We start from the raw sequence: 21,425 nt of genomic DNA, 5'->3' as shown, positions 1-21,425 counted from the left end.
CGCAGAAAAGTCAGAGATGCTTGAAAATGGGAAAATTCACTTTTGGCACCATAGTTTGTAAACGCTATAACTTTTACCCAATCCAATAAATATACACTGAATGGTTTTTTTTTTATCAAAGACATGTAGCAGAATAACTTTCGCGCTCAAATGTATAGGAAATTTTACTTTATTTGAAAAATGTCAGCACAGAAAGTTAAAAAAGTCATTTTTTTGACAAAATTCATGTCTTTTTTGATGAATATAATAAAAAGTAAAACTCGCAGCAGCAATCAAATAGCACCGAAAGAAAGCTGTATTAGTGACAAGAAAAAGAGGTAAAATTCATTTAGGTGGTAGGTTGTATGACTGAGCAATAAACCGTGAAAGCTGCAGTGGTCCGAATGGGAAAAAAAGGCTCTGGTCCTTAAGGGGTTTTATGACTGCAGTCCTTAAGTGGCTAATCTAGCACCCCATTAGCCCCTATAAAGCCAGCTCCAGATGGGTCCCTACTGACGACTGTATTTCTGCATTATAGAGCCAGAACTAAGTACTATTTGGCAAATTAATCGGCAGTCGCATGGCCACAACAGAAATACAATATTTAAAATGCCCCCTACCTATGAGGACTGCAGCTCATGCACAGTCGATGGGAATGCGGCGCGTGCCCAAAGGGGAAGCTGGCTGTTCTGACTGTCTCCCGGAAGAGACAGATGTCATTGGAGCGCCCGCTAGGTGAGCGTTACAACCAGTCTTCCCATGTAGACAAATAGCTTCTACAGTAACACAGATGCATTTTGCTTGAACAGTCTGCATTTTCTAAATGAAGTACTACTGCACAAAGCATTTTTACTGCATTGGAATTGATCACAATCTATGAAATGTCCCTTGCTTGTGTGAGACAGGTTAGTTATGGAGGCATGTACAGTAGTTGCTTTGCAGCAGTTGTCTCTTTTTTTTTTTTTTTTTTTTTTTTTTTTTTTCCTCATCCTCGCAGTAAACTGCCTTATTCTGAAAACCTCCCCTGGCTTATAAATGTGAATTTGTACAATTTCCAGGTCATTAGCTGGTATGAATCTGAAACTGCTAAAACTCTTGATGTACTTGTAGTGGGCCTGGGGAGGAACTTGACATTTGCTGAAATTTCACTTCTTAAAAGGAACCTGAAGTGTCAGATACATGGAGGCTGTCATATATTTATTTCGTTTTAAAGAATACCAGTTGCTTGGCAGCCCTGCTGTTCTCTTTGGCTGCAGTACTGTCTTAATCACACATCTGAAGCAAGCATGCAGCTAATCCAGTCTGACTTCAGTCAGACATACCTGATCTGCATGCTTGTTTTGGATCTCTGGCTTATAATGTTTGGAGTCAGAGGATCAGCAGGACAGCCAGGCAATGTGCATTGTTTACAATATTAAATAAATATGGCAGACTCCATAAATCCATCACCAGTGTTCTCCCAAGAATTTTTTTCCAGCCGGGTGGCATGAAAAAGTAGCCGGGTGGGGCAAAATGAGAGAATGCAGGGCTGGTGCTTCGCCGCACAACTCTGCTTACAGCATAGGAGGAAGTGAGCCAATGACAGCCGGGTGCTCACCAAAACTAGCCGGGTGGACCACCTGGCTAAAAGAGCCTGGGGAGAGCACTGCTCGCCATGGGTTCCGTTTAAAGTGTACTCGCATAGGTAGAGAAAGCGCAAGCAACACCTGTCCTGTATATGGATGAACAAGACTCCCGCCTCCTGTAAATGCACAGACCATGCCTATGCACTTATCAGCCCATATACACTATGAGGTGCATGCAATAGAGACATCAGTTCCACATACAAGCAATACATGTTAGCAGGTACGCCTCCCTTTAAAATGTACTTGAGATGTGTAAAAGTGGTGTATTTACCTGGGACTTTCTCCAACCTCATGAGGGGTCTGTGGGCACCCTCACTGTCCTCTACATCTGCTCTGTTCTTTCATTATCATCACCAATAATCTGGCCAGCCGTGTGCATGCGCGCTTGGCTGCACTTCCGCGCACGGGAGAGTGCTGCGCTATGGAGATGATGGCGAATTAGCCCACGCATCTCATGGGGTGGGAAGAAACCCCAGGTAAGTATAAATACACCACTTTTACACATCTCAGGTTTCCTTGATGGCAAAAATGCAGCTGTGCATATATCATTAGCACACTGCAGTGCTAGTTGTTAGTCATTTTATTTTCTGTCATTTTCTTTCCTTTTTTGCAGCTTTAATAAAAAGAAAAAGCTGCAATTCTCTGTTTGAGCTCCTTTTTCATGATTTTGTCATTCTGTATACCTTACAGATGCATCTTGGAAGTCTTTATCAGGAGAGACAGAAGGCAAACTCCCTGCCTTGTAATTCTGCAGCAGTACAAGCTGGTGTTTTCTCCCTCCTAGTAAATCTTTATTGAATGGCTGAGTAATCAACAAAGAGGGTATTTGTGATCCGTGACTAAAATAGAACTCCTGTATCAAATGGAGAATATTTTGGCAAAAAGCAGAACATGCATGAGAAATATTACTACTTACAGTACCCCAGAACAGCGATCTATTTTATCATAGTACATGAAAATTGGTTCTAAACAATTTCCAAGCATTTACTGTTACTTTTAAATGGCTAAAATACTAATTTGGCGGTGTATTTTATTTAGGCCTCAGGATCCTTTTGAGGCTTTCCTCGCTACTCTGTTGTCCCCAGTCGCTAAGCGCAACTCTCCTCCAGATTGGGGCCACGCTCCTCCAACTGATACGAGTGAGGCCTGGCAGGAGCCTGCATGCGCAGTAGCTGCACATGCGCGGGTGGGCTCGCGTGGCCACACTGCAGAAAGAGCTGCGTGGCCCCAATATGATTAGCGGCAATGCCTTGTCGCTAATCTTTGGGGGGGGGGGGGGGGGATACTCAGCCACGGGGGACATCATAACACAAAGGAAATCCTCAATACGATCCTGAAGTCTCCCTCTCTTTATGTGTCTAATTTTGTACACTTTAAAGACCAACTGAAGTGAGTTGGATATGGAGGCTGCCGTATTACCTTTTAAAGGTAAAAAGGCCTGCTGTTCCTCTGCCTGTAATACTTTTAGCCATAGACCCTGAACAAGCATGCATCATATCAGGTTTTTCTGACATTGTCAGATATGACGAGATTAGCTGCATGCTTGTTTCTGGTGTGATTCAGACATTGCTGCAACTAAATAGATCAGCAGGGCTGCCAGGCAACTCGTATTGTTTTAACAGGAAATAAATATGGCAGCCTCCATTTTCCTCTCACTTCAGTTGTCCTCTTAAGAATATTGAGACAGAATACCCCCTGGGCCCATCAGGAGTACCATCTAGGGTACATGTACCACACCATGTATTTACACTGGTAGGATAGAAGCCAGTGATGCCTGCAGAAGTAGATAGAATTACCAAAAAGCACAACAAGATAAGCAAGTTCTACTTAAATCGGAGCAGGTGGGAGGCAAAAGATAACTGTACTGTAGAAGAATTGTACTGCTGTGTTTTGAGTTGAATGTAGTGACCTCATTATCTGTAGCAAGTGAAGTGGTGCACAAGCTTAAATTTTTTTTTTTTTTTTACCATCTTGATTAAGATGTAATCTGTTCTTGGTGACAGCTGTCAATCTGAAAATAATGCATCTTTTTTTTTTTTTTTCTCTTTCTTGTCAAAGCTTAAAAAAGCATTGGTGAAAAGCTGAAAAGTTTAAATTCAGAAGATTTCCAGAGAGAAAAATTATCCCAACCAGCAAAAAAGCTGGCTAAAAAATAGCACTGTCTCCTGGCCATAAATACTGTGTATGTGTTCATCATATGGTAATTTAAGCAGCAGTAATAGGAGTTTCCAGGATTGATGAGAAGAAACTTGCTCATGACTAACACAGCTATTAGTCTTTACCTATCGACCTATTTCATGTGTGTGACTAATATGGTTTTCTGAAGAACTTAAAGCAGGAATTGGGCACATCTGTTTATAAGGAAGTCAAGTTTCTATTTTTCTTTCCCTTTTTTCTTTAGAAGTAATACATTTTTTGGCAATAAAGCCTAGGACGGTAATCTCTGGGCTACACTGTGAGTGCTGGGTGATTGAAAGTCAGCAGGCACAGCTGTGGGATATGCTGGGAAATGGGAAGCGGCTGATATTTCATAAGGCTTGACATTGTAATACACATAGGGGTCAACACATATGCAGCCGTGATTTGATACTCTCTGATATAAACTTTTTTTTCTTCTCTTTCCCTGTGGCTGCTCTGCATAGAAAGTCGTAATGGAGGCTTTGAGAGGATTCAGGATGTAAATGTAACTGTTTCACTGCCTAATTCATCAGCAGATGTCAACTTTATTAGAAGTTTATTCTATTGCACAATTGTATGGCTTTGGTACATTCTCTGTAGCACTTTCCAGAGAACAATGAGCTGTTCAAATTACTAACGGTCCCTCAGGGGAACACAGTGTAATGTCCTCACCACAGTATAGTTGTAGTAAGCTGGCTACAGCCCAAACTGGTTCTAATGTTTTCGGGATGTGAGGGGAGACCGGAATATCCAGGGAAAACTGAGAACAGCACTGGGAGAATGTACAGACTCCATGCAGATTATCCCAGGATTGAGTTCTAGTGAGGATTCTAATTTTTTTCCCACATCCAAAAAATGATTGGAAATTTAGTATAACTGTACAGTGTAGTAGGGGCATTAGTAGTTCAGTGTTCACTGTATTGGGAATTGTGTGATTTGTTGACCCTATTTAAAGGGGAACTTTACTGAAGATAACTTGATGAATACAATTGCTTATTTTTACAATATTTATTTATAAAGGATTTATTCAGTGTTTTCCCATTTTAAAATCTTACTAACTGTATGATTTTTCGCCTCTCATCTCTGAGTGCTCTGGGTCAGAAAGTGACCTCATTGCCTCTGGTGCCATATTTCAGTGTACATTGCCTATTTGCATATGCTGTATGACCTTTATTATTCTAATAAAAAATAAAAGTTTAAAAAAAAAAGTGACTTCATTGACTAGGCTAAGCATTACCGGAAGGGCAAGGTTACATACAAATATATAGATATAAGAAGCATTTTCGATGCTGAAACTTGGATAGTTATAAAAAAAGGGTAATCCTGTATAATATTTTATGTTTTGCTAAGAGACACTACAGGTGCTTTTTTAAATACTGTGGTTTGGAGTGCATGAAACCATTCCCTTGTCTGTGGTGCTTGCATAGTCATATATAAATTAACCTAGTGAGGTGTTTTTGAACTATGAAAGGAAGCAAGTGCAAGGACCGGAAGACTATACATATGTTTTATGCAGTAAAGGTGCATACACAGGCCCAATAGAAATCGACCCCTCAGACAACATTTTAAGTTGTGCTCCATGCGCAATGTGGCTGCATGGGGTGGGCGGGCTGAGGAGCAGATAAGTTGTCTGCTTGCTCTTGCGTGAGAAGATCTGCAGCTGCTGTATATGCTGAATGGTTCTTGACCAAGATGACCTCTGCCGAGAGCCATCTAATGTGTTTACAAGGCTTTAATGTCTTACAGGGTGATCCTAATGTTTAGTATATCACATATACATTGCCAAGTTGACTATGAGCAGTTCAGGCAATGATCTTGTGTCTATACTGACATCCTTTGATGTTCTGGCTTGATGTCTATCAGTTGAGCCCTGCACAGACACTAGATTTATGCCAACTGGAACTACCATTCAGGATGTGGCAAGTAAGCAGGATGACCACATGTTACTATGTAGTGACTAAACTGTCCACAGTATGTTACTATGAAGGGACTAAACTGTCTGGCGTCTTTATACACTTTATTTTTATATGTCCATGTTATTTTTTTCTTTCCAATATCTGTGGCATTTTTAATTAGTTCTTTGTTTAAAGTGGATCTGAGATGAAAAATTAACTATACCAGTATCTTATCTGAAGTTTAGATAGTTTACACAGCAAATATAGCTGCAAACAGCTGCCACAGTATATGATTATTTCTTCCTGAGATACAATGAGTAGCCATATTTTGCTCGTCATCATTACACAGGCAAGCTACTCTGCATCTTCACCCCTCAGCTTGTGAAAACTCCACTCTCCTCCTCTCTCCACCCCCATGCCTCTGTAATCTCTGGCTGGTAATGCCTCCTCCTTTGGGAAAAACCTCCTCCTCCCCAGACTGAGCTCCCATGAGCACTTGCTACATGAGACTCAGAGTGCCTAGGCGCTGGAGGAGCTGTGGGCGAGGCTTGTTCAGTTTATAGGGAATTGGGGTATGAAAACAAAAGAAAAAGGATTTGGCTTGGGGAATGCCCTATAAACATTTTGATATTGCAGCGCAGCCTGAGAACTGCATATATCAAGGATAATATGGAGGACCAAAAATTCTAAACATTTTTTATAATGTGGCTCAATGAAGAGGCTACACAACGTTAAACTATTTGTAAGTCAGTGTTTGACGGCTGCACGCATGCTTACTGTGCACATGTATGAGCACACATTTGCTTTGCAGAAACTGTTTTATTAATCACCCCACCATTGGCGAAGCAATGTGAGGGATGCTCAGGCAATACTGTGTGCACAGGCATGCAGAAGCTCCTATCATTATAGTGCAAAAAGAATCCTAATGATTTAAATGGCAATTAAGTGTAATTAGATGAGATTTATAGAATACACTGTACGGACAGATGAGTAATGGTCTCATAAAATTACCCAAAAGTTAATATTTTTTACTTCACTGTAAAGCCTAGAAATGGAAATGAAGAACAAACCCATTATTTAAGTCTCCGTTAGAAGCTAAGGATGTCTGCAGTTCATTTTATATACACCAGTTCAAGCGCAGTAGTTGCTGGCAGCCATAACTGCCTAGCTATACAAAGCGGAGGATCAAAATGATCCAGTCCAAGCCTAATTAGTGAATTGAGCTCAGTCCTTGTTATCAGAAAAAGACAAGGATACGAGAAGTAAAGGATAGAAGAACCTGTATATGGTGAGGTCACTTCTGTGAATGGGCTGGCATTGTCCTTTAATCCAGGGCTGTACAAATCCAGGGCTGTACAAACCCCTAAAAAGCCAGGTAGCCCAGTTACAGCTTAACTTCTGAGGTGTTTTCTCACTGTAATTGTTTTCAGTGATAAAAGCTTCTAAGCCTTCCCAACCAGCCTCTGATCGCACAGTCCGGATAAAACAATTCTAGATTTATTTGTCCAGCCCTGCTTTAAAAAAGCCATTCTGGATTCATAAGCTTATCCCTAGCTATACAGTAGCAGAAGCCCAAAATCGATATCTGGAGCTCTGTTATTAACAGCTGAACTCCAGCACAGTCAGCCACTCACTGGAACCGATAAAAGCTGAACTCTAGCTGTGTTAGCAGATCGCTGTCCCCGGACTAAAGCACCTGGTGCACCACAGCTGCAAATTTACATGACCTATATGGCTGCACCTGCTGCGGCAGACGAGTTGTGCACCCAAATAAACTGTCCGGCACTCAGTAGGCGACTTCTGTGATTGAGTTTGGCCAATAGATTCCTTATTGAATAGGTACTGGCTCCAGCCAGGATTCAAGCTGATCTCCAGCATAGGTGGTGCTCTTAACCTGTATAGCTTCTCCCAGGCTTTAAAGAGACTCCGAGCACCTCCTCATGGGTTTGCCTTTAAGACAGATGACTTCCAACAAAGTCGTGCTATGAACCCTCTGGAGGAGCCTCTTGCAATGACCTTGTGTGTCACTTCCTCTTCCTGCTTCATTCAGTGATGCCCTTCTCTAATTGAGAAGTCAGGGTGACCTGGAAGTTATAACATAGCCAAGGTGGCAGCCGCGATTTTAAATTGAAATCGAACGAAAACTATTTGGTGTAGAACGGCAATTCAGGCATCAAAGTGCACAAGCTACAGAATGGTATGTATCTAAGTACTTTGCAGTACTGGTCGGAGTCTTAAAGAGAACCAGAGAGGATCAAGAAAATGTTTTATACATACCTGGGGCTTCCTCCAGCCCCATACACACTGATCGCTCCCACGCCGCCGTCCTCCGCTGCCTGGATCCGCCGGTACCGGGTCCCGTCATTACCGCCAGTCGGCCAGTCAGCCGGCGGACGCGCCAATTCTCCGCATCACAGGGGGCTCCCTCCATACACTTACGCGTGTGGCTGTCTAATGCGCAGCCGCATGCGTACGGGTATGGAGGGAGCCCCTGTGATGTGGACAATTGGCCGCGTCCGCCGCAAGTGACGGGCCCGGTACCGGTGGATCCAGGAAGCGGAGGATGCCCAGGTATGTATAAAATCTTTTTCTATTTTCACAGTGCATTCCTCTCTGGTTCCCTATTTATTATTTATTTATTTATTTATTGTATTTATAAAGCGCCAACATATTACGCAGCGCTGTACATTAATTTAGGTTACAGACAATATTTAGGGGTGACATACAGCAAAATGACAATACCTGAATACAAGAAAGACCAGATCACGCAGCACAGTAGGAGTACAAGGTAATGCTTAGTCAGTTACTGGAGGGGAGCATGGAAATTAGGCAAGTTAGGTTCACTGAGATGCATAGCATTGGTGTACAGTAATGGAGGTGCATGATCAAGTTGGACACAAAAGGAGGAGGACCCTGCCCAAAGGCTTAAAATCTAAAGGGAATGGTAGGGACACGAGAGGTAGGGGACCAAAGTTCAGCTGTGGGTTTAGAGCACTTGTGAGGGGTAGTAGGCCAGAGTGAAAAGGTGAGTTTTGAGGGCTTTCTTGAAGGTGTTGAAGGAGGGGGCTGCCCTAATGGGTGGAGGTAGGGAGTTCCATAGTGTTGGAGCAGCTCTTGAGAAGTCCTGGAGGCGTGCATGGGACTGGGTGATGCGGGGGGTGGTTAGGTGAAGTTCATTGGAAGAGCGGAGTGAGCGGCTAGGTGTGTACCTCTGAGTAAGATCGGAAATGTAGGTTGGACAGGTTTTGTGGACAGATTTGTAGGTCAGACACAGTATCTTGAATCTGATTCTGGACTGGATAGGAAGCCAGTGGAGGGATTCAAGGAGGGGATCCGCTATGGTGGAGCGATGGGAGCAGTGCATCATTCTGGCTGCTGCATTCATGATGAACTGCAGTGGGGCTGTTCGGGTCATAGGGAGACCAGACAGCAGGGCATTGCAGTAGTCAAGGAAGTTTAAAGGAATGGCCATGAGGCGCTCGGAGTCCCTTTAAGACTGTGTTGAGTTTTACCCATATTTGAATGTAATTTACACTAATCGATTTTAATCTAATTCTTAATACTTATGACCAAAGCAACGTTTCTTCTGTTTTTAGGGGGTAGAACAGGTATGTGTTCATGCACATTGAGTGATTCTGTCTGTTTTTTTTTTTAATACAATGGAGAATGCATTAGAGAATCAGTGGGACCCAATCATTTATTACATTTTTTGTGTGTGTAAAAGCAGCATACAAATTTTTTTTTCTTTTTTTTTTTGTACAGCGCCTGTGTTTTCATATCTATTTTATATTTTATGTAGCCACACTAACATGCATGGTATGCTTTGGAAAATGCATGTGTTTAAAGTGTCGCGTAATGTATGCAAAGCCTAAATGACAAGTATATGTAGATTAAAGCGGATCTGAACTCAGAACTTCCTCTCTGCTCTAAAAGATATGCAACAGCATAATAATCTTTAAAGAAAAACACTTTTGTTACATCTCATACCGATTCTGCAATAAATATGCAATGTATCTACTTCCTGCTTTCATTGAAGCAGACATGTTAACATTCCGTGCTTTCAAATTGGCCTCTGCCATGGCAGCCAGCTGACACAGGTGAGGGATCAAATTACAACTTGTGATTAGACACAGATGAGGGCGAATTAGACAGGCGAATCTTTCTAAATACATACAGGTTGCATTTCTGTTTTCCTTCTGGCCTGTGCAAGAGTTCTGGTCCACTTTAAGATCCTTTATCTGTTCCACTACAAATCGCACAGTATATATTCTTCTAAAAATAATTCTTAAATAAACTGATCTATTAACAGACCAGTATATGTTTCTAAAGCTAGCTAAATTAAATGTTCATTTTGATACTGTTAAACTTGTCAGGCAGAAGTATTTTTTCTCACACCTCTTGTAGTAGCGGAGATAAGTTCAGAACAGAAGTAATTAGAGTACAGTTTCTATAGTTGTATGCAAATGTTTGGGCCCTCATGGCCAGATTATGAGTTTAATGTATTTTGTAAGTGTGAAATAATCTACTGCAAACATTTAGATAAAACTCTGCTAATCACAAAATAGAGCAAGGCAAAAGCTTATAGCAATCAGATTTATAGCAATCAAATAAGTGAATGTGAGCAGAGACTAGAAGCAAAGTGGTTAGGGGCGTTCCGAATCCATGAGGGAAATGTGCTTGGAACTGAAGCACAGGTGAAATGCAGCTTTTTTTGGAATTCAGCTGGTGGATGGGTCATACTGGAGTGACATTCAAAGTAGGTAGAACAATCAAAACCAGGGTAAATTTCCAGCAATCAGCTGGATAGCGTACTGGTAAGGCCTTTGGTCTGGGATTTGATCCTTTTGACCAGGATTCAAATCCCGGCTTAGTCAGTATGGAAAACTGTAAGGAGTCTTTGAGCTCCCTAATGAGCCCTGTCGCCCGTGGAGGACGTTCTGACTGCAGCCCTCAAGCACTTAGTCTGCCAGGAGAAAAGCTCAGTAAATGTTCTGCATCTTGTCTTGATAGATATAGATATATATCTATATCTGGTCCAAACTTTATTACCCTATGTGGAAAAAATGACTGCGTAGTTGGAAGAACGTGGCAGGACGACTTACGTGACATCACAAAATGCATGACCCACCTGAAAGCTGAGGTGGTGTCTAATCTGGTGAATGTTTTTTAACCGGGATTGGTGGTTGGTGTTTTACATAGATTGGCACAGCAAAATCCTCCACCTGCACAAGGGTCTTTTGGAGTGGAGATGACCAGATGAAGACGTTATTACCCTATGTAGAGTTATATTGTATTCCAGATTCCCCAGTGGAGAGTGCAGCAGGATATATACTGTCCGACAATGATTTATCAATGCCGCAAATAATCAATCCATGTTTTGAATCATCTGTATGTCTCCTTGTCATGTAACGGGCACGAGTGGGATAGCCTGGAATTTGCACTTGACATGCTGTAGGTCTGCTCTGGTGGTGGCTGCTGAACATACACATCATGTAACTGTCATGTTTAGTTTCTACCAACTCCATTTAATTCTGGGAAATGTTATGCTGGTCTACAGACTGTTAGGCTGAAGATCTGCATTGCCCTAACTGGAAAGCCTGCTGGTGCTTAGGTTGTCCCTGTGCAGGACCAGTCTGAGAGGATTATCTACCACACTGAATGGGGTATAGGAGCTTTCCCTACCCTTCATTCTGGCATTAGATATGTGTGGTATGCCATGCACTGATGAGGATCAACCAATCTGAAACAGTCTGTGTGCATGTTGGATTATTATGGTTCTGTACTAATTACAAGCTGACACATCATTGCATTCCAGCGGATCTGGAGGTGTGGCTAGCTCACAGGGACAACAATAGTTAATTTGCATATATTCAGCAGTGATGCACTGGGAGACATCTTGGCGCTCACGCCAACCTGAATTATCGCAAATACTTTGTTTTAAGAAAGCAAACTTTTGTTTTCCATGCATTTTAGTAAGGGGGCTTTTTGGATCATTGTAGCTTCTTACACACTCCGAGTTTTGGTTCACCATGAGCTGGCTGGTTAGTCTGTACATATGTGTGGTATGAGCACTCTTGTTTCTCAGCCAATAGAGGCCAGAAAAGCATTCACCAGTAGCCTGGATGTAGTGCAGATTTTGTGCCAGATGCTAGATGTAGTAATATTTCTAATCTTCCTAGAAGGTCATTAGTTGCATTCCAAATCCATCTAACACAGTACCTTAGAGTTTTAGTTTTAAACAGAAAACCTTTTACACTCCAAAAGGCCATAACCCCTTTCAAGCCAAAAGGATACAGCCATACTAAAAATAAACATCACGCTGTTTCCAATTGTCTCATATTCACTGTAAATCCTATTCAATGGAAGCCGCTGGAGACTAGGCACTGGCACTCGCTGCTGTTCGGAGAACTTGTTTATCTGTAGGCACAGCAATGGGTAGAGCAGAGTGCTTTGATGGCCAGACAGTTCCGTATGTTCCAGACACATTACTGTATAGCTGAAACCTGGCACAAAGGGAATAGATCAGAACAGCATCCTTCAGAATTCAGGGCTTTTGTGCTTTTCAGTTCCGACAAGACTACAAGTATAATTGTCTGTGCCCTGGTTAACAATTTATTAACAATAGGTTTACCAGGATCAAATTACAACCAAAGTATTTAAAAAACTTGGGAAAAAATGGAAAGTATCTGTCTAAATGGAGCTCAACTGCAAAAAGCAACATTTGTTTAAAGCGGAATATAACCCTGCATTTCAACTTTGCTCTAAAATATTATTTACAGCATATTATATGCAAAAAGCATTTTTTTTTTTTTACTAGACCAGCATTGGAAGGGTTAAACACAGAGGTTTAAAGTTCTGTGGAGAGATATGCAGAAGTTCAGATAGATGCATTCTATTTAGTTGAATGTATCTATTGATAAATGTTATACACTCTTTGGCTGTCCTCCAAGCTCCTTCTCAGTGAGAGAGATGAGTCACATTCAACACTTAGATACATTTATGTAAACAAAATGTATCTATTTCAGCTTCAGATGCGTCTGTAGAAATCTCCAGGAACTTTAAAGCCCTGTGTAACCCTTCCAATGCTGGTCTAGTAAAAAAAAAAAAATGCTGGTTGCATATAATATAAATATACTGTAAATAATGTTTTAGAGCAAAGTTGAAATGCAGGGTTATATTCCGCTTTAAGAAAATGAGCAAAATAATCTTAGATTGTAAGCTTACCGGGCAGGAATTTCTGTATATGTTATAACGGTATGTATTTAAAGGTTCCCATTAACAGTACAAATGTTCACTAAATGGGATCTTTCGATGCGATTTGAATGATCGTAACTTATAGGAAGGCAATTATTAATTGTTCACATTTACTGAATGATTCTTTCTTCAAATTCTATCATAAAATCCAACTTTTGGATCGATTTTTATCCTATTTAGCAATCAACCAAAGAATCATTCCTTATCACTAGCCTTCATAAACCATTTTCTATACAATTCGATCGTAAAAATCGCATCGCAGGATAGCACTTGGGGAAAAAAAATTGTACTGTTAATGGGCCCTTTAACACTTTTATGCAATAGCAAAACTATATTTGCTGCTATGGAGCCTCCTGGCAGGAGGGCTTCGACTTGCCCTTACACTGTTTGTTGCCACTTTTTTTTTTTTTCCCCTCTATAGCTCATTCTGATGTTCAGATTAAATTTTGTGATTCACCATATCTTTGTAAGGATCTGTAATTGTGCAGTCTTTTCCATAAAAAGATTCAATCTTAAGCTTCAAACATGCATCCAGTTTTGATTGGCCAGTCGTTGGACTGGCATCCCCCCTACATTTAATGCAGTGTGTGGTGTATGGTCTGAGCACTGACCGGGCTAACCTTGTAATTTATTGTATTTATAAAGCGCCAACATATTATACAGCGCTGGGCATTGGTTTAGGTTAAAGACAATATTTAGAGGTGACATACAGCAATATGAAAATACAGGAATACAAGAAAAACCAGATCACACAGCACAGTAGAAGTAAGGTAATGCTTAGTCAGTCACTGGATGGAGCATAGAGATTAGGCAAGTTGGGTTCACTCAAATGCATAACATGGGTTCACAGTAATGGAGGTGCATGATCAGGTAGGACACACAAAAGGAGGACCCTGCCCAAAAGCTTACAATCTAAATATGGCAGCTTCCTCATTTCCGTTGTCCTTGAAGTCCTTTATAACATAAGAAAATGGGTAAATGCCTGCAAACCAATATTTCATAAAGACAGTCATCGTAGAGATTTTTCTAAATTTGCAATATTTTTCTTAGAGATAACCATGCAGGTTGCGACAAGTAATTTTTAAGAAGTGCTTTGTTAAAACCAGGAACAATGGACGCATTCTCTTGCCTTATTAGAAGATGGATGAGCTGCACATATATCATGTACTCAGGTTGAATGCACACCTAATTCACAGCTATACTGCCATTCTCCTGTGCTTTGTCTAGTGTTGTATACAATATACTTTACACAAAATGCCCCTCTAGAGAAAAAAAAATCCAACTACACAAAAGAAGAAAAATGAGTCAGACGTGCTCTCCACAGTCCCGATACCCTACACTCTGCTAAGAGGAAGTCGAGATGTGGTTGCATGAAATTGCCTGTGGACAGTTTTCCCTCTGAGTTATGTGTGCACACTCTGAATTGTGACTGCTCTATAGACATCCCATGACACCCCAGTGTTTCTCCATCTAACCCCACGTGGTAGAAACTCTCCCCATTTCAATGGTCCTTTAATTACACAAGTACTCTGCACACCTCTGGGAAATATGGACATTCCCGATCAACCTGTCCTTTAATTCACTGCATACACTGTAACTACAGACTTCATTGCTGGCATGTTTTTCTGCTACTCGCTCCACTTCACACTCTGTAAAAGGATTGCCTTCAGACAATTTATGCAGCTGCTTTCTGACATTTTGGATAAAGTAGCGCAGTCTTCCTCTTAGCACAGTGTATGGTGTGATGACCTTAGTGAGTACAGTTGACTAATATTTCTTTTTATGATAACCTACTGGTGGGGTGATCTTCCATTTATACAACTCAAAGCACTTATATCAATCCATATTTATCTTGATACTTAACTGTTTTGTAGTAGTATTTTAGCAGTATTTGTTTGATGTTTGTCTTGTATATATTGTGATTTTGAACTACACATTTCAGACTTCTTGCAGTATGCAGGAGGTAACTTGACTGGATTTGGGTATCCGTAAGCTCTCTGGGTCCATTTTGGAGCTAAGGAGAGGCCCACATGTGGATCACGAAAGTTTTCAAGCATGATAAGAGCTACAATATATTTTGCAACCTGTCTTTGTGAATGGCATCTCTTTGCCAATTGGATAATCTGCATTTTGTGTTAACAGTGGCTTTCATCAATTAAACTTGTAAATTGGAATGAAGAAAAATAGAAAAATTCTCTGAGCTTTTTGAAAAAAGCAAAGTCCCCATCTGTTTTTTTTGTTTTTACATAAATCCATAGAATTTTTATTTTGTTGGATCAGCAGCCTTTAAAATACAAAGGCAAATAAAATCTAGAAGGTACATTGGAGCTTTTACCCGCTCAGTGTGCACAGCTGTGGCACATTTAAAAATAAGCAACAACTGGTTGTAATGGACTGTCCTTTCTGTTCTGTTATTTTGTGTAAGAACAGTTCTTGGTTTTTTTTCGGACTCTCTGTCCTGCTTTTATGATGCCCTAATTAATTAAGAATGCTTTGTGATTCTGCGGTTTCTGAGCTGCTGCCTTCCTTTTTAAAGTTAATATTCATTACCTGGTCCTAGCAGAGAAATGCTCTACAACTCTAGAAGCGGGCACATTCATTGCATGTACCAGATGTATTGGAAATCAGTCTGGGCTGGCATTGTTTCCTATTGTGCTCTCTTTGCCATGGAGTAATGGGAGCAATTCTGTCACTGTATAGTTGTCAGTGTGAATAATAGTTGAAGGTAGCGAGGGAACCAAGAGAGAGACAGTGACTTCAAGTCTGGTAATTGACTGTGTGTTGCTTCCATAAAAATTAAGCTATAAATGGAAGCATTGAGGCTTCAATCACACTATACTCATTGTAAAATGCATGCAAAGCTGTACAACAAATCAAACATAAGATCAAGATGGCTGCACTGAGCACATTAAAATTTGGCTACTAATAAAAGGCAGAGAAACACAAAAATAATAAATGGTAGCATAGTGGATAGTACTGTTGTCTGGCAACACTCGGTCCCTGGTTCAAATCCCTGCCAGAGCACTAACTGCACAGAGTTTTAGGTTTTCCCTGTGTCTGCATGGGTTTCCCCCGGGTACTTGTGGTTTCCTCCCACATATACTTTTTTTCTTCCCTCTAAAATAGAAGCAAGACTATAATGGACATATGATTATGGTAGGGATTAGATTGTGAGCCCCTCAGTCAGTGACAATGCTAAATACTCTGGCGCTGCTGAAGATGTCGGCGGCGCTTTATAAGTACTAAATAACAACGAAAAGGAGACTATTCTCCCTTTTTTAAAGGTTGAAACAGCTAAGCACATACTCCACACATACCAAACACACACTTAACTTTTTATCTAAAATCTGCATACAGATCTGTACTTAATTCATAAATACGCCTATAATAAGCAAAAGGTATTATGCTTCTAAATGTGTTACTACTGTGACTTTTAGGCAAACAAGTGCATTTTTTGTGGTGTGTGTGTGTGTATATATATAATATGTGGTCCCAAGTAGTTCACTATATCAGAAGTTCACAATATCATAAAGGCACATGGTTGGGACCAGGGGATGGAGTACTAAAGCCAGGTGTTTACTGTGATGAGATATTTGTGTGTGTGTGTGTGTGTGTGTGTGTGTATACTGTGTGTGTGTGTGTACTATGTGTGTGTGTGTGTGTGTGTGTGTGTGTGTGTGTGTGTGTGTGTGTGTACTGTGTGTGTGTGTGTGTACTATGTGTGTGTGTGTGTGTGTGTACTGTGTGTGTGTGTGTGTGTGTGTGTGTGTGTGTGTGTGTGTACTGTGTGTGTGTGTGTGTGTGTGTGTGTGTGTGTGTACTGTGTGTGTGTGTGTGTGTGTGTGTGTGTGTGTGTACTGTGTGTGTGTGTGTGTGTGTGTGTGTGTGTGTTTGTTTGTTTGTTTGTTTGTTTGCTAGTATTATATATTACATCAAATATTTGGGGTCAGAAAGAAGAAAAAACATTTAAACATTTTATGAGCCTATTATTTCTGGTCCTGTAACTTCAAGTGCACATTATATCCATCTAAAATAATGAGTCCTATTAAATCAGGGGTGTAGCAATAGCCATAGCAGCTGCTATGGGGCCCTGGAGCAGAGGGGGCCCAGGTGGTACTTGATGTGTTCACTATTAACTTTCCTTTGTTTCTCCACCCTTTGACTTGGTCTCTTAGCCCAAGGACCATACACAAAGTACATTGAAAAGGAATGTAAATTGCCCAGTCAACTCGTATCCATAGGGTAGGGGCAGGTGGCATTGATCGCCAGTTCTGAGGGCCCCATGAACATTTTGCTATGGGGCCCCATAATTCCTAGCTAAGCCACTGTATTAAATCCTTATGAAAGTGCAGATAGTCCCTTGTTAACAAGATGGGGGGGGGGGGCTGTAGGTAAATTTGTATGCAAGTTAGAACACTGTGTTCCCCCTCTGTCCTTCCAGGGTCCCCGTCTGTCCCTTTATGCCTCCAAAGTTCTCCACCACTGGCCCCCTCTGTGACTACTCCATCCACACCTTGGTTGGCTGTTGTGAAGGGGTTTCTCTTCACCATGGAAATGATTCTGGGATCATCCACCACTGTTGTCTTCCATGGCCATCCATGTCTTTTTGCTTTGCGGAGTTCACCAGTGCTTGCTTTCTTTCTCAGGATGTACCAAACTGTAGCTTTAGTTGGCTAAAATTGTTCTGTAATTGTCTTGTTCACCCTGCTGTATCATAGTTGAAAGTCTGCACATCAACTGCATCTGAGTTGTTTTATTTAAAATTCATTCTGGATATGTACAGAACCAAAATTAGGAAAAGGTTGTTGTCCAAATATTTATGAACCTACCTGCAGATACACAGTGACAGGAATGATGCTAATAATTACCTTCTGTAGAAGGCAGTGCCAGACTCTGAGGATGAAAGCTTTAACCTTCTGGGTTATCTTGAGTCTAGTTATTTTTGTTCTAGTTTTTATGCATCTACCTCTGAGTCTTTTACTGTGTCACAGGTAATATGAAAAAAATGCTAAGTTTAAGACAAGTATAGCAACATGAAATTGAATTCCGTGTGTAGACACTACCGTAACTCTTCATTCTACATTTTCACTTCACATGTGAAACACAGAATAAGCTCTATGGAATGTCAAGTAAACCCAGTGTTTTCAAGGGGTTTTCCTAGAAACTAATATTTTTACATTTTCTTCAAACAAGCAGCTGTGGCTGCCCATTTTATCTTTTTGAAGTTTCACGTTTTCATTGCATATACTACATTTTTCCCCGTTGTTTTGTAACAACCAATTTAAAACTATGATAAGAGAGCCTTCAGCTTCCATTGCTCCTTTCTGACCTGCTGGAGATTAGTGGCTGCGTCTGAGAGAGCCTCTCTCAATTTATCATACAGCATGGCAGGCAGGGCTCTCAGAGGTTTGCATGCTGTCTTCGAGGTGTCCAGTAAATGCCATAACAGCGTTTGACATTTAATACCACTTTTCAAGTACTCGGACTTCTATAATGTGGATGCAAATCTATTCTGTGTTCCAGCAGCAGCATAGGAACACGGTGTGTATGATACAGGAGTTTCCAGTAGTGCTGTCCACATGTAATTGTTCTGTGAAATGAATGTCTTACTTTATCACAATGCTTTTCAATAGGAAAAACAGCCATTTTTTATATTGTTGATGCAGATATTTCTGTGCTGCTAATATGGGTGTTGTAATAAATCTAGGTAACCACATATACTTTGTAACTGTAATGTTTTAAAACTCCTGTCCACCAAAAATGGTATTATTTCCTGGCTTACAGCCCCTCCCACAAGTATTTTAAGATGAGCTTTGTACATTTAAAATTCCTGTAAACACCCTAATCCAGCTGAAAATAGTAGCAACAGTGGGAATGGCATTAAAGGGGAACTTCAGCCTAAACGAACATACTGTCATTAAGTTACATTAGTTCTGTTAATTAAAATACCCGTATACTAGAATATAAGCGGAGTTTTTTGGACCAAAAAATTGCTCCAAAAGTGGGGGTCTCTGCTTATATTCAAGTCATATCACTTAGAGTGCCCCCCTCCGCCATATAAGCATTGCACCAACGTTCACCTGGAGACCATTATATAGCATAGAACTGTGCTGGCGGCATTGAAATCAGCAATGTGGTGAGCCGCATACCCCGATGCCTCCCTCTCCTCCCTCGATCTTCAAAACTTCCGGCAGAGTCAAGCAGTAAAGTATTTGTTTCGCGTGGTTCCCCTTCCTTCCCGTATATGCAGCGCAGTGTAAAATGGGAGCTTTCACTCACCACTCCTAGCTGTCAGAATTTCTCTGCTTGCCGTGGTCCCGGTCTCACTTCTATGATACATGACAGGGCGCCGCGTCATAGAAGTGAGACCGGGACCACGGCAAGCAGAGGAGTTCTGACAGCTAGGAGTGGTGAGTGAAAGCTTCCGTTTTACACTACGCTGCATATACGGGAAGGAAGGGGAACCACGCAAAACAAATACTTTACTGCTTGGCTCTGCCGGAGGTGTTGAAGATTCGAGAGGGGGAGGCTTTAGGGTACGCAGCTCACCACATTGATGACAGTTCTGACGCTATTTAACGGTATCCAGGTGGGTCAGTGAACACTGAGGCAATGCTTATATGGCAGAGGGGGCACTCGGAGTGGGACACAGACCACAGCTGCACTGTATGGCAGAGGGGGCACCAGGAGTGGGACACAGACCACTGCTGCACTGTATGGCAGAGGGGGACTTGGGGTGGATACAGACCACTGATGCATTGTTTACATGGCAGAGGGGGCACTCAGGGTGGGATACAGACCACTGCTGCAAAGTTTTTATATAGAGGAGGCACTTGGGGTGGGATTCCAGAGGGGGCACTCTTATAATGGATTCCAGTTTAGTTTAACCATATAGGTTTTACAGGTGTGGAGAGTATCTATTTATAGCTGCTGTATTTCCTAACCCCGGCTTATACTCGGGTCATTCATTTTTCCCCCTTTTTTAAGGCAACAGTTGGGGGGTCGGCTTATACTCGGGTCGGCTTATACTCGAGTCTATACGGTACATAGGTAATATACCAAGCCTTTTCAGTGCTGCTGATTAGATTTTTAGTCCGGAGGGTCACTTTAAAGCTCCATCATAATTGCTTGTGCCTTCTGGGGGAATGGCCGGGGGGGGGGGGGGGGAGAGACATGGAGGAGGCATTAGTGGACTGGGTAGCCAACAGGGAACGGAAGGCTCTCTATAGTCTATATTTGGAGGCATACAAGTAGCTACATGGCTGCTGCAGTTTTCAGCTAAATTATTTTGAGGGATTTTTACATCGCAAACTTATGGTGTGTACACACTTGAAAGATAAATGAAAGACATCAGACCAATTTTACCCCCTTCCATGTAGTATGAGCCATACTCTACGCAGTCTATTCTATTGAGCTGCACTCCCCATCAGATAAAAATCTTTGCAAGATGCTGCACACAAAGATGCTGTACACATGCAACAGATCAGTGTCTGCAAAAGATCTGTTCCTGCCAAAGATCTGTTCCTGCAAAATGCATTCATTCATTCATAGTCTATATCTGCAGATCCTCATACACACCTTGTTTAACAGACTTCATCTGCATATCTGACAATCATCTACATGTAAGGGGGTAAAATTGGTCTGATATCTTTCATTTATCTTTCAAGTGTGTATGTAGCATTAGCCTTTACTATGAGTGATTGGAGCAGCTGCTCAGGGTGTCACAATATTCTTCTTTGAAGGGGTATTGGACTGTGTGACCCTCCCTCTCTCACAGTGCATGCTCAAGCTTTGCATTCAAGTGCAGCTGCCTGCTCAGCGTAGAGTTGCTTTTTCCCACTGCACACATCAGACACTCTGCTTCCCCTCCCACACCTAGCGAGGCAAGTAAGCAGCAGCCAAGATCGCTGAAGAGGGTGAGAGCGGTGGGATTGTACCAGCAACCGCTGGATTGACATTGCAAGCAATGGAGCAGCTGATCTTTATTTCTGCAAGTTATGTGGCAAAAAATCATGCCACCCCTGCCAAATTTATTTGTCCTATGTTGGAAACCAAAGTCAGGGCTTTGCAAAACCTGAGGCTGGCCTTGGTGACCATTTAGCAGGGTTAAGGAGGAAGGGTATGTCTGACTGTTTAGATCTGTCTATAAGGAAACTTTTGCTGTGTCTGTGCATCTCCTAATTTGAAACTCCTTTTTAAACCGTGTTTTCTGACTTAGTTTATTAGTATTTAATATAGACTAATGAAATGATTGACATGTTGGTGACATAAAAGTGCTTATTGTAATGGCATTTCTATTTCTTGTTTTTTTTAGATTTTTGACGATTATTACCATTTTCATCATCGAGCTGTAGCAAAAAGATCCTTGACACATCATAGAGTCCGACATCGTCTGCTTAGCAGAGAACCTCATGTAAGTCTCCTATGTATTTGTGCTGTATGTAACCATTACATTACAAGTGTAAAGAGGGTGACCATTGTGCTCTAACAACGG

At 41.4% G+C, this 21,425-nt stretch overlaps 1 protein-coding gene across 1 annotated transcript in view; it reads left to right on the top strand.

Moving 5' to 3' along the window:
- The window catches only part of FURIN (furin, paired basic amino acid cleaving enzyme), a 314,300-nt gene that overhangs the window by 136,965 nt on the left and 155,910 nt on the right, over positions 1-21,425 (top strand). The window contains exon 3 of the mRNA XM_068275265.1: positions 21,246-21,344. Within this exon, the coding sequence (XP_068131366.1) occupies positions 21,246-21,344 (99 nt within the window). The remainder of the gene's footprint in view (positions 1-21,245; positions 21,345-21,425) is intronic.

Source organism: Hyperolius riggenbachi, chromosome 3, assembly GCF_040937935.1.
Source record: "Hyperolius riggenbachi isolate aHypRig1 chromosome 3, aHypRig1.pri, whole genome shotgun sequence".
Classification (NCBI taxonomy): domain Eukaryota; kingdom Metazoa; phylum Chordata; class Amphibia; order Anura; family Hyperoliidae; genus Hyperolius; species Hyperolius riggenbachi.
This window is presented reverse-complemented; position numbering and strand designations above follow the sequence as displayed.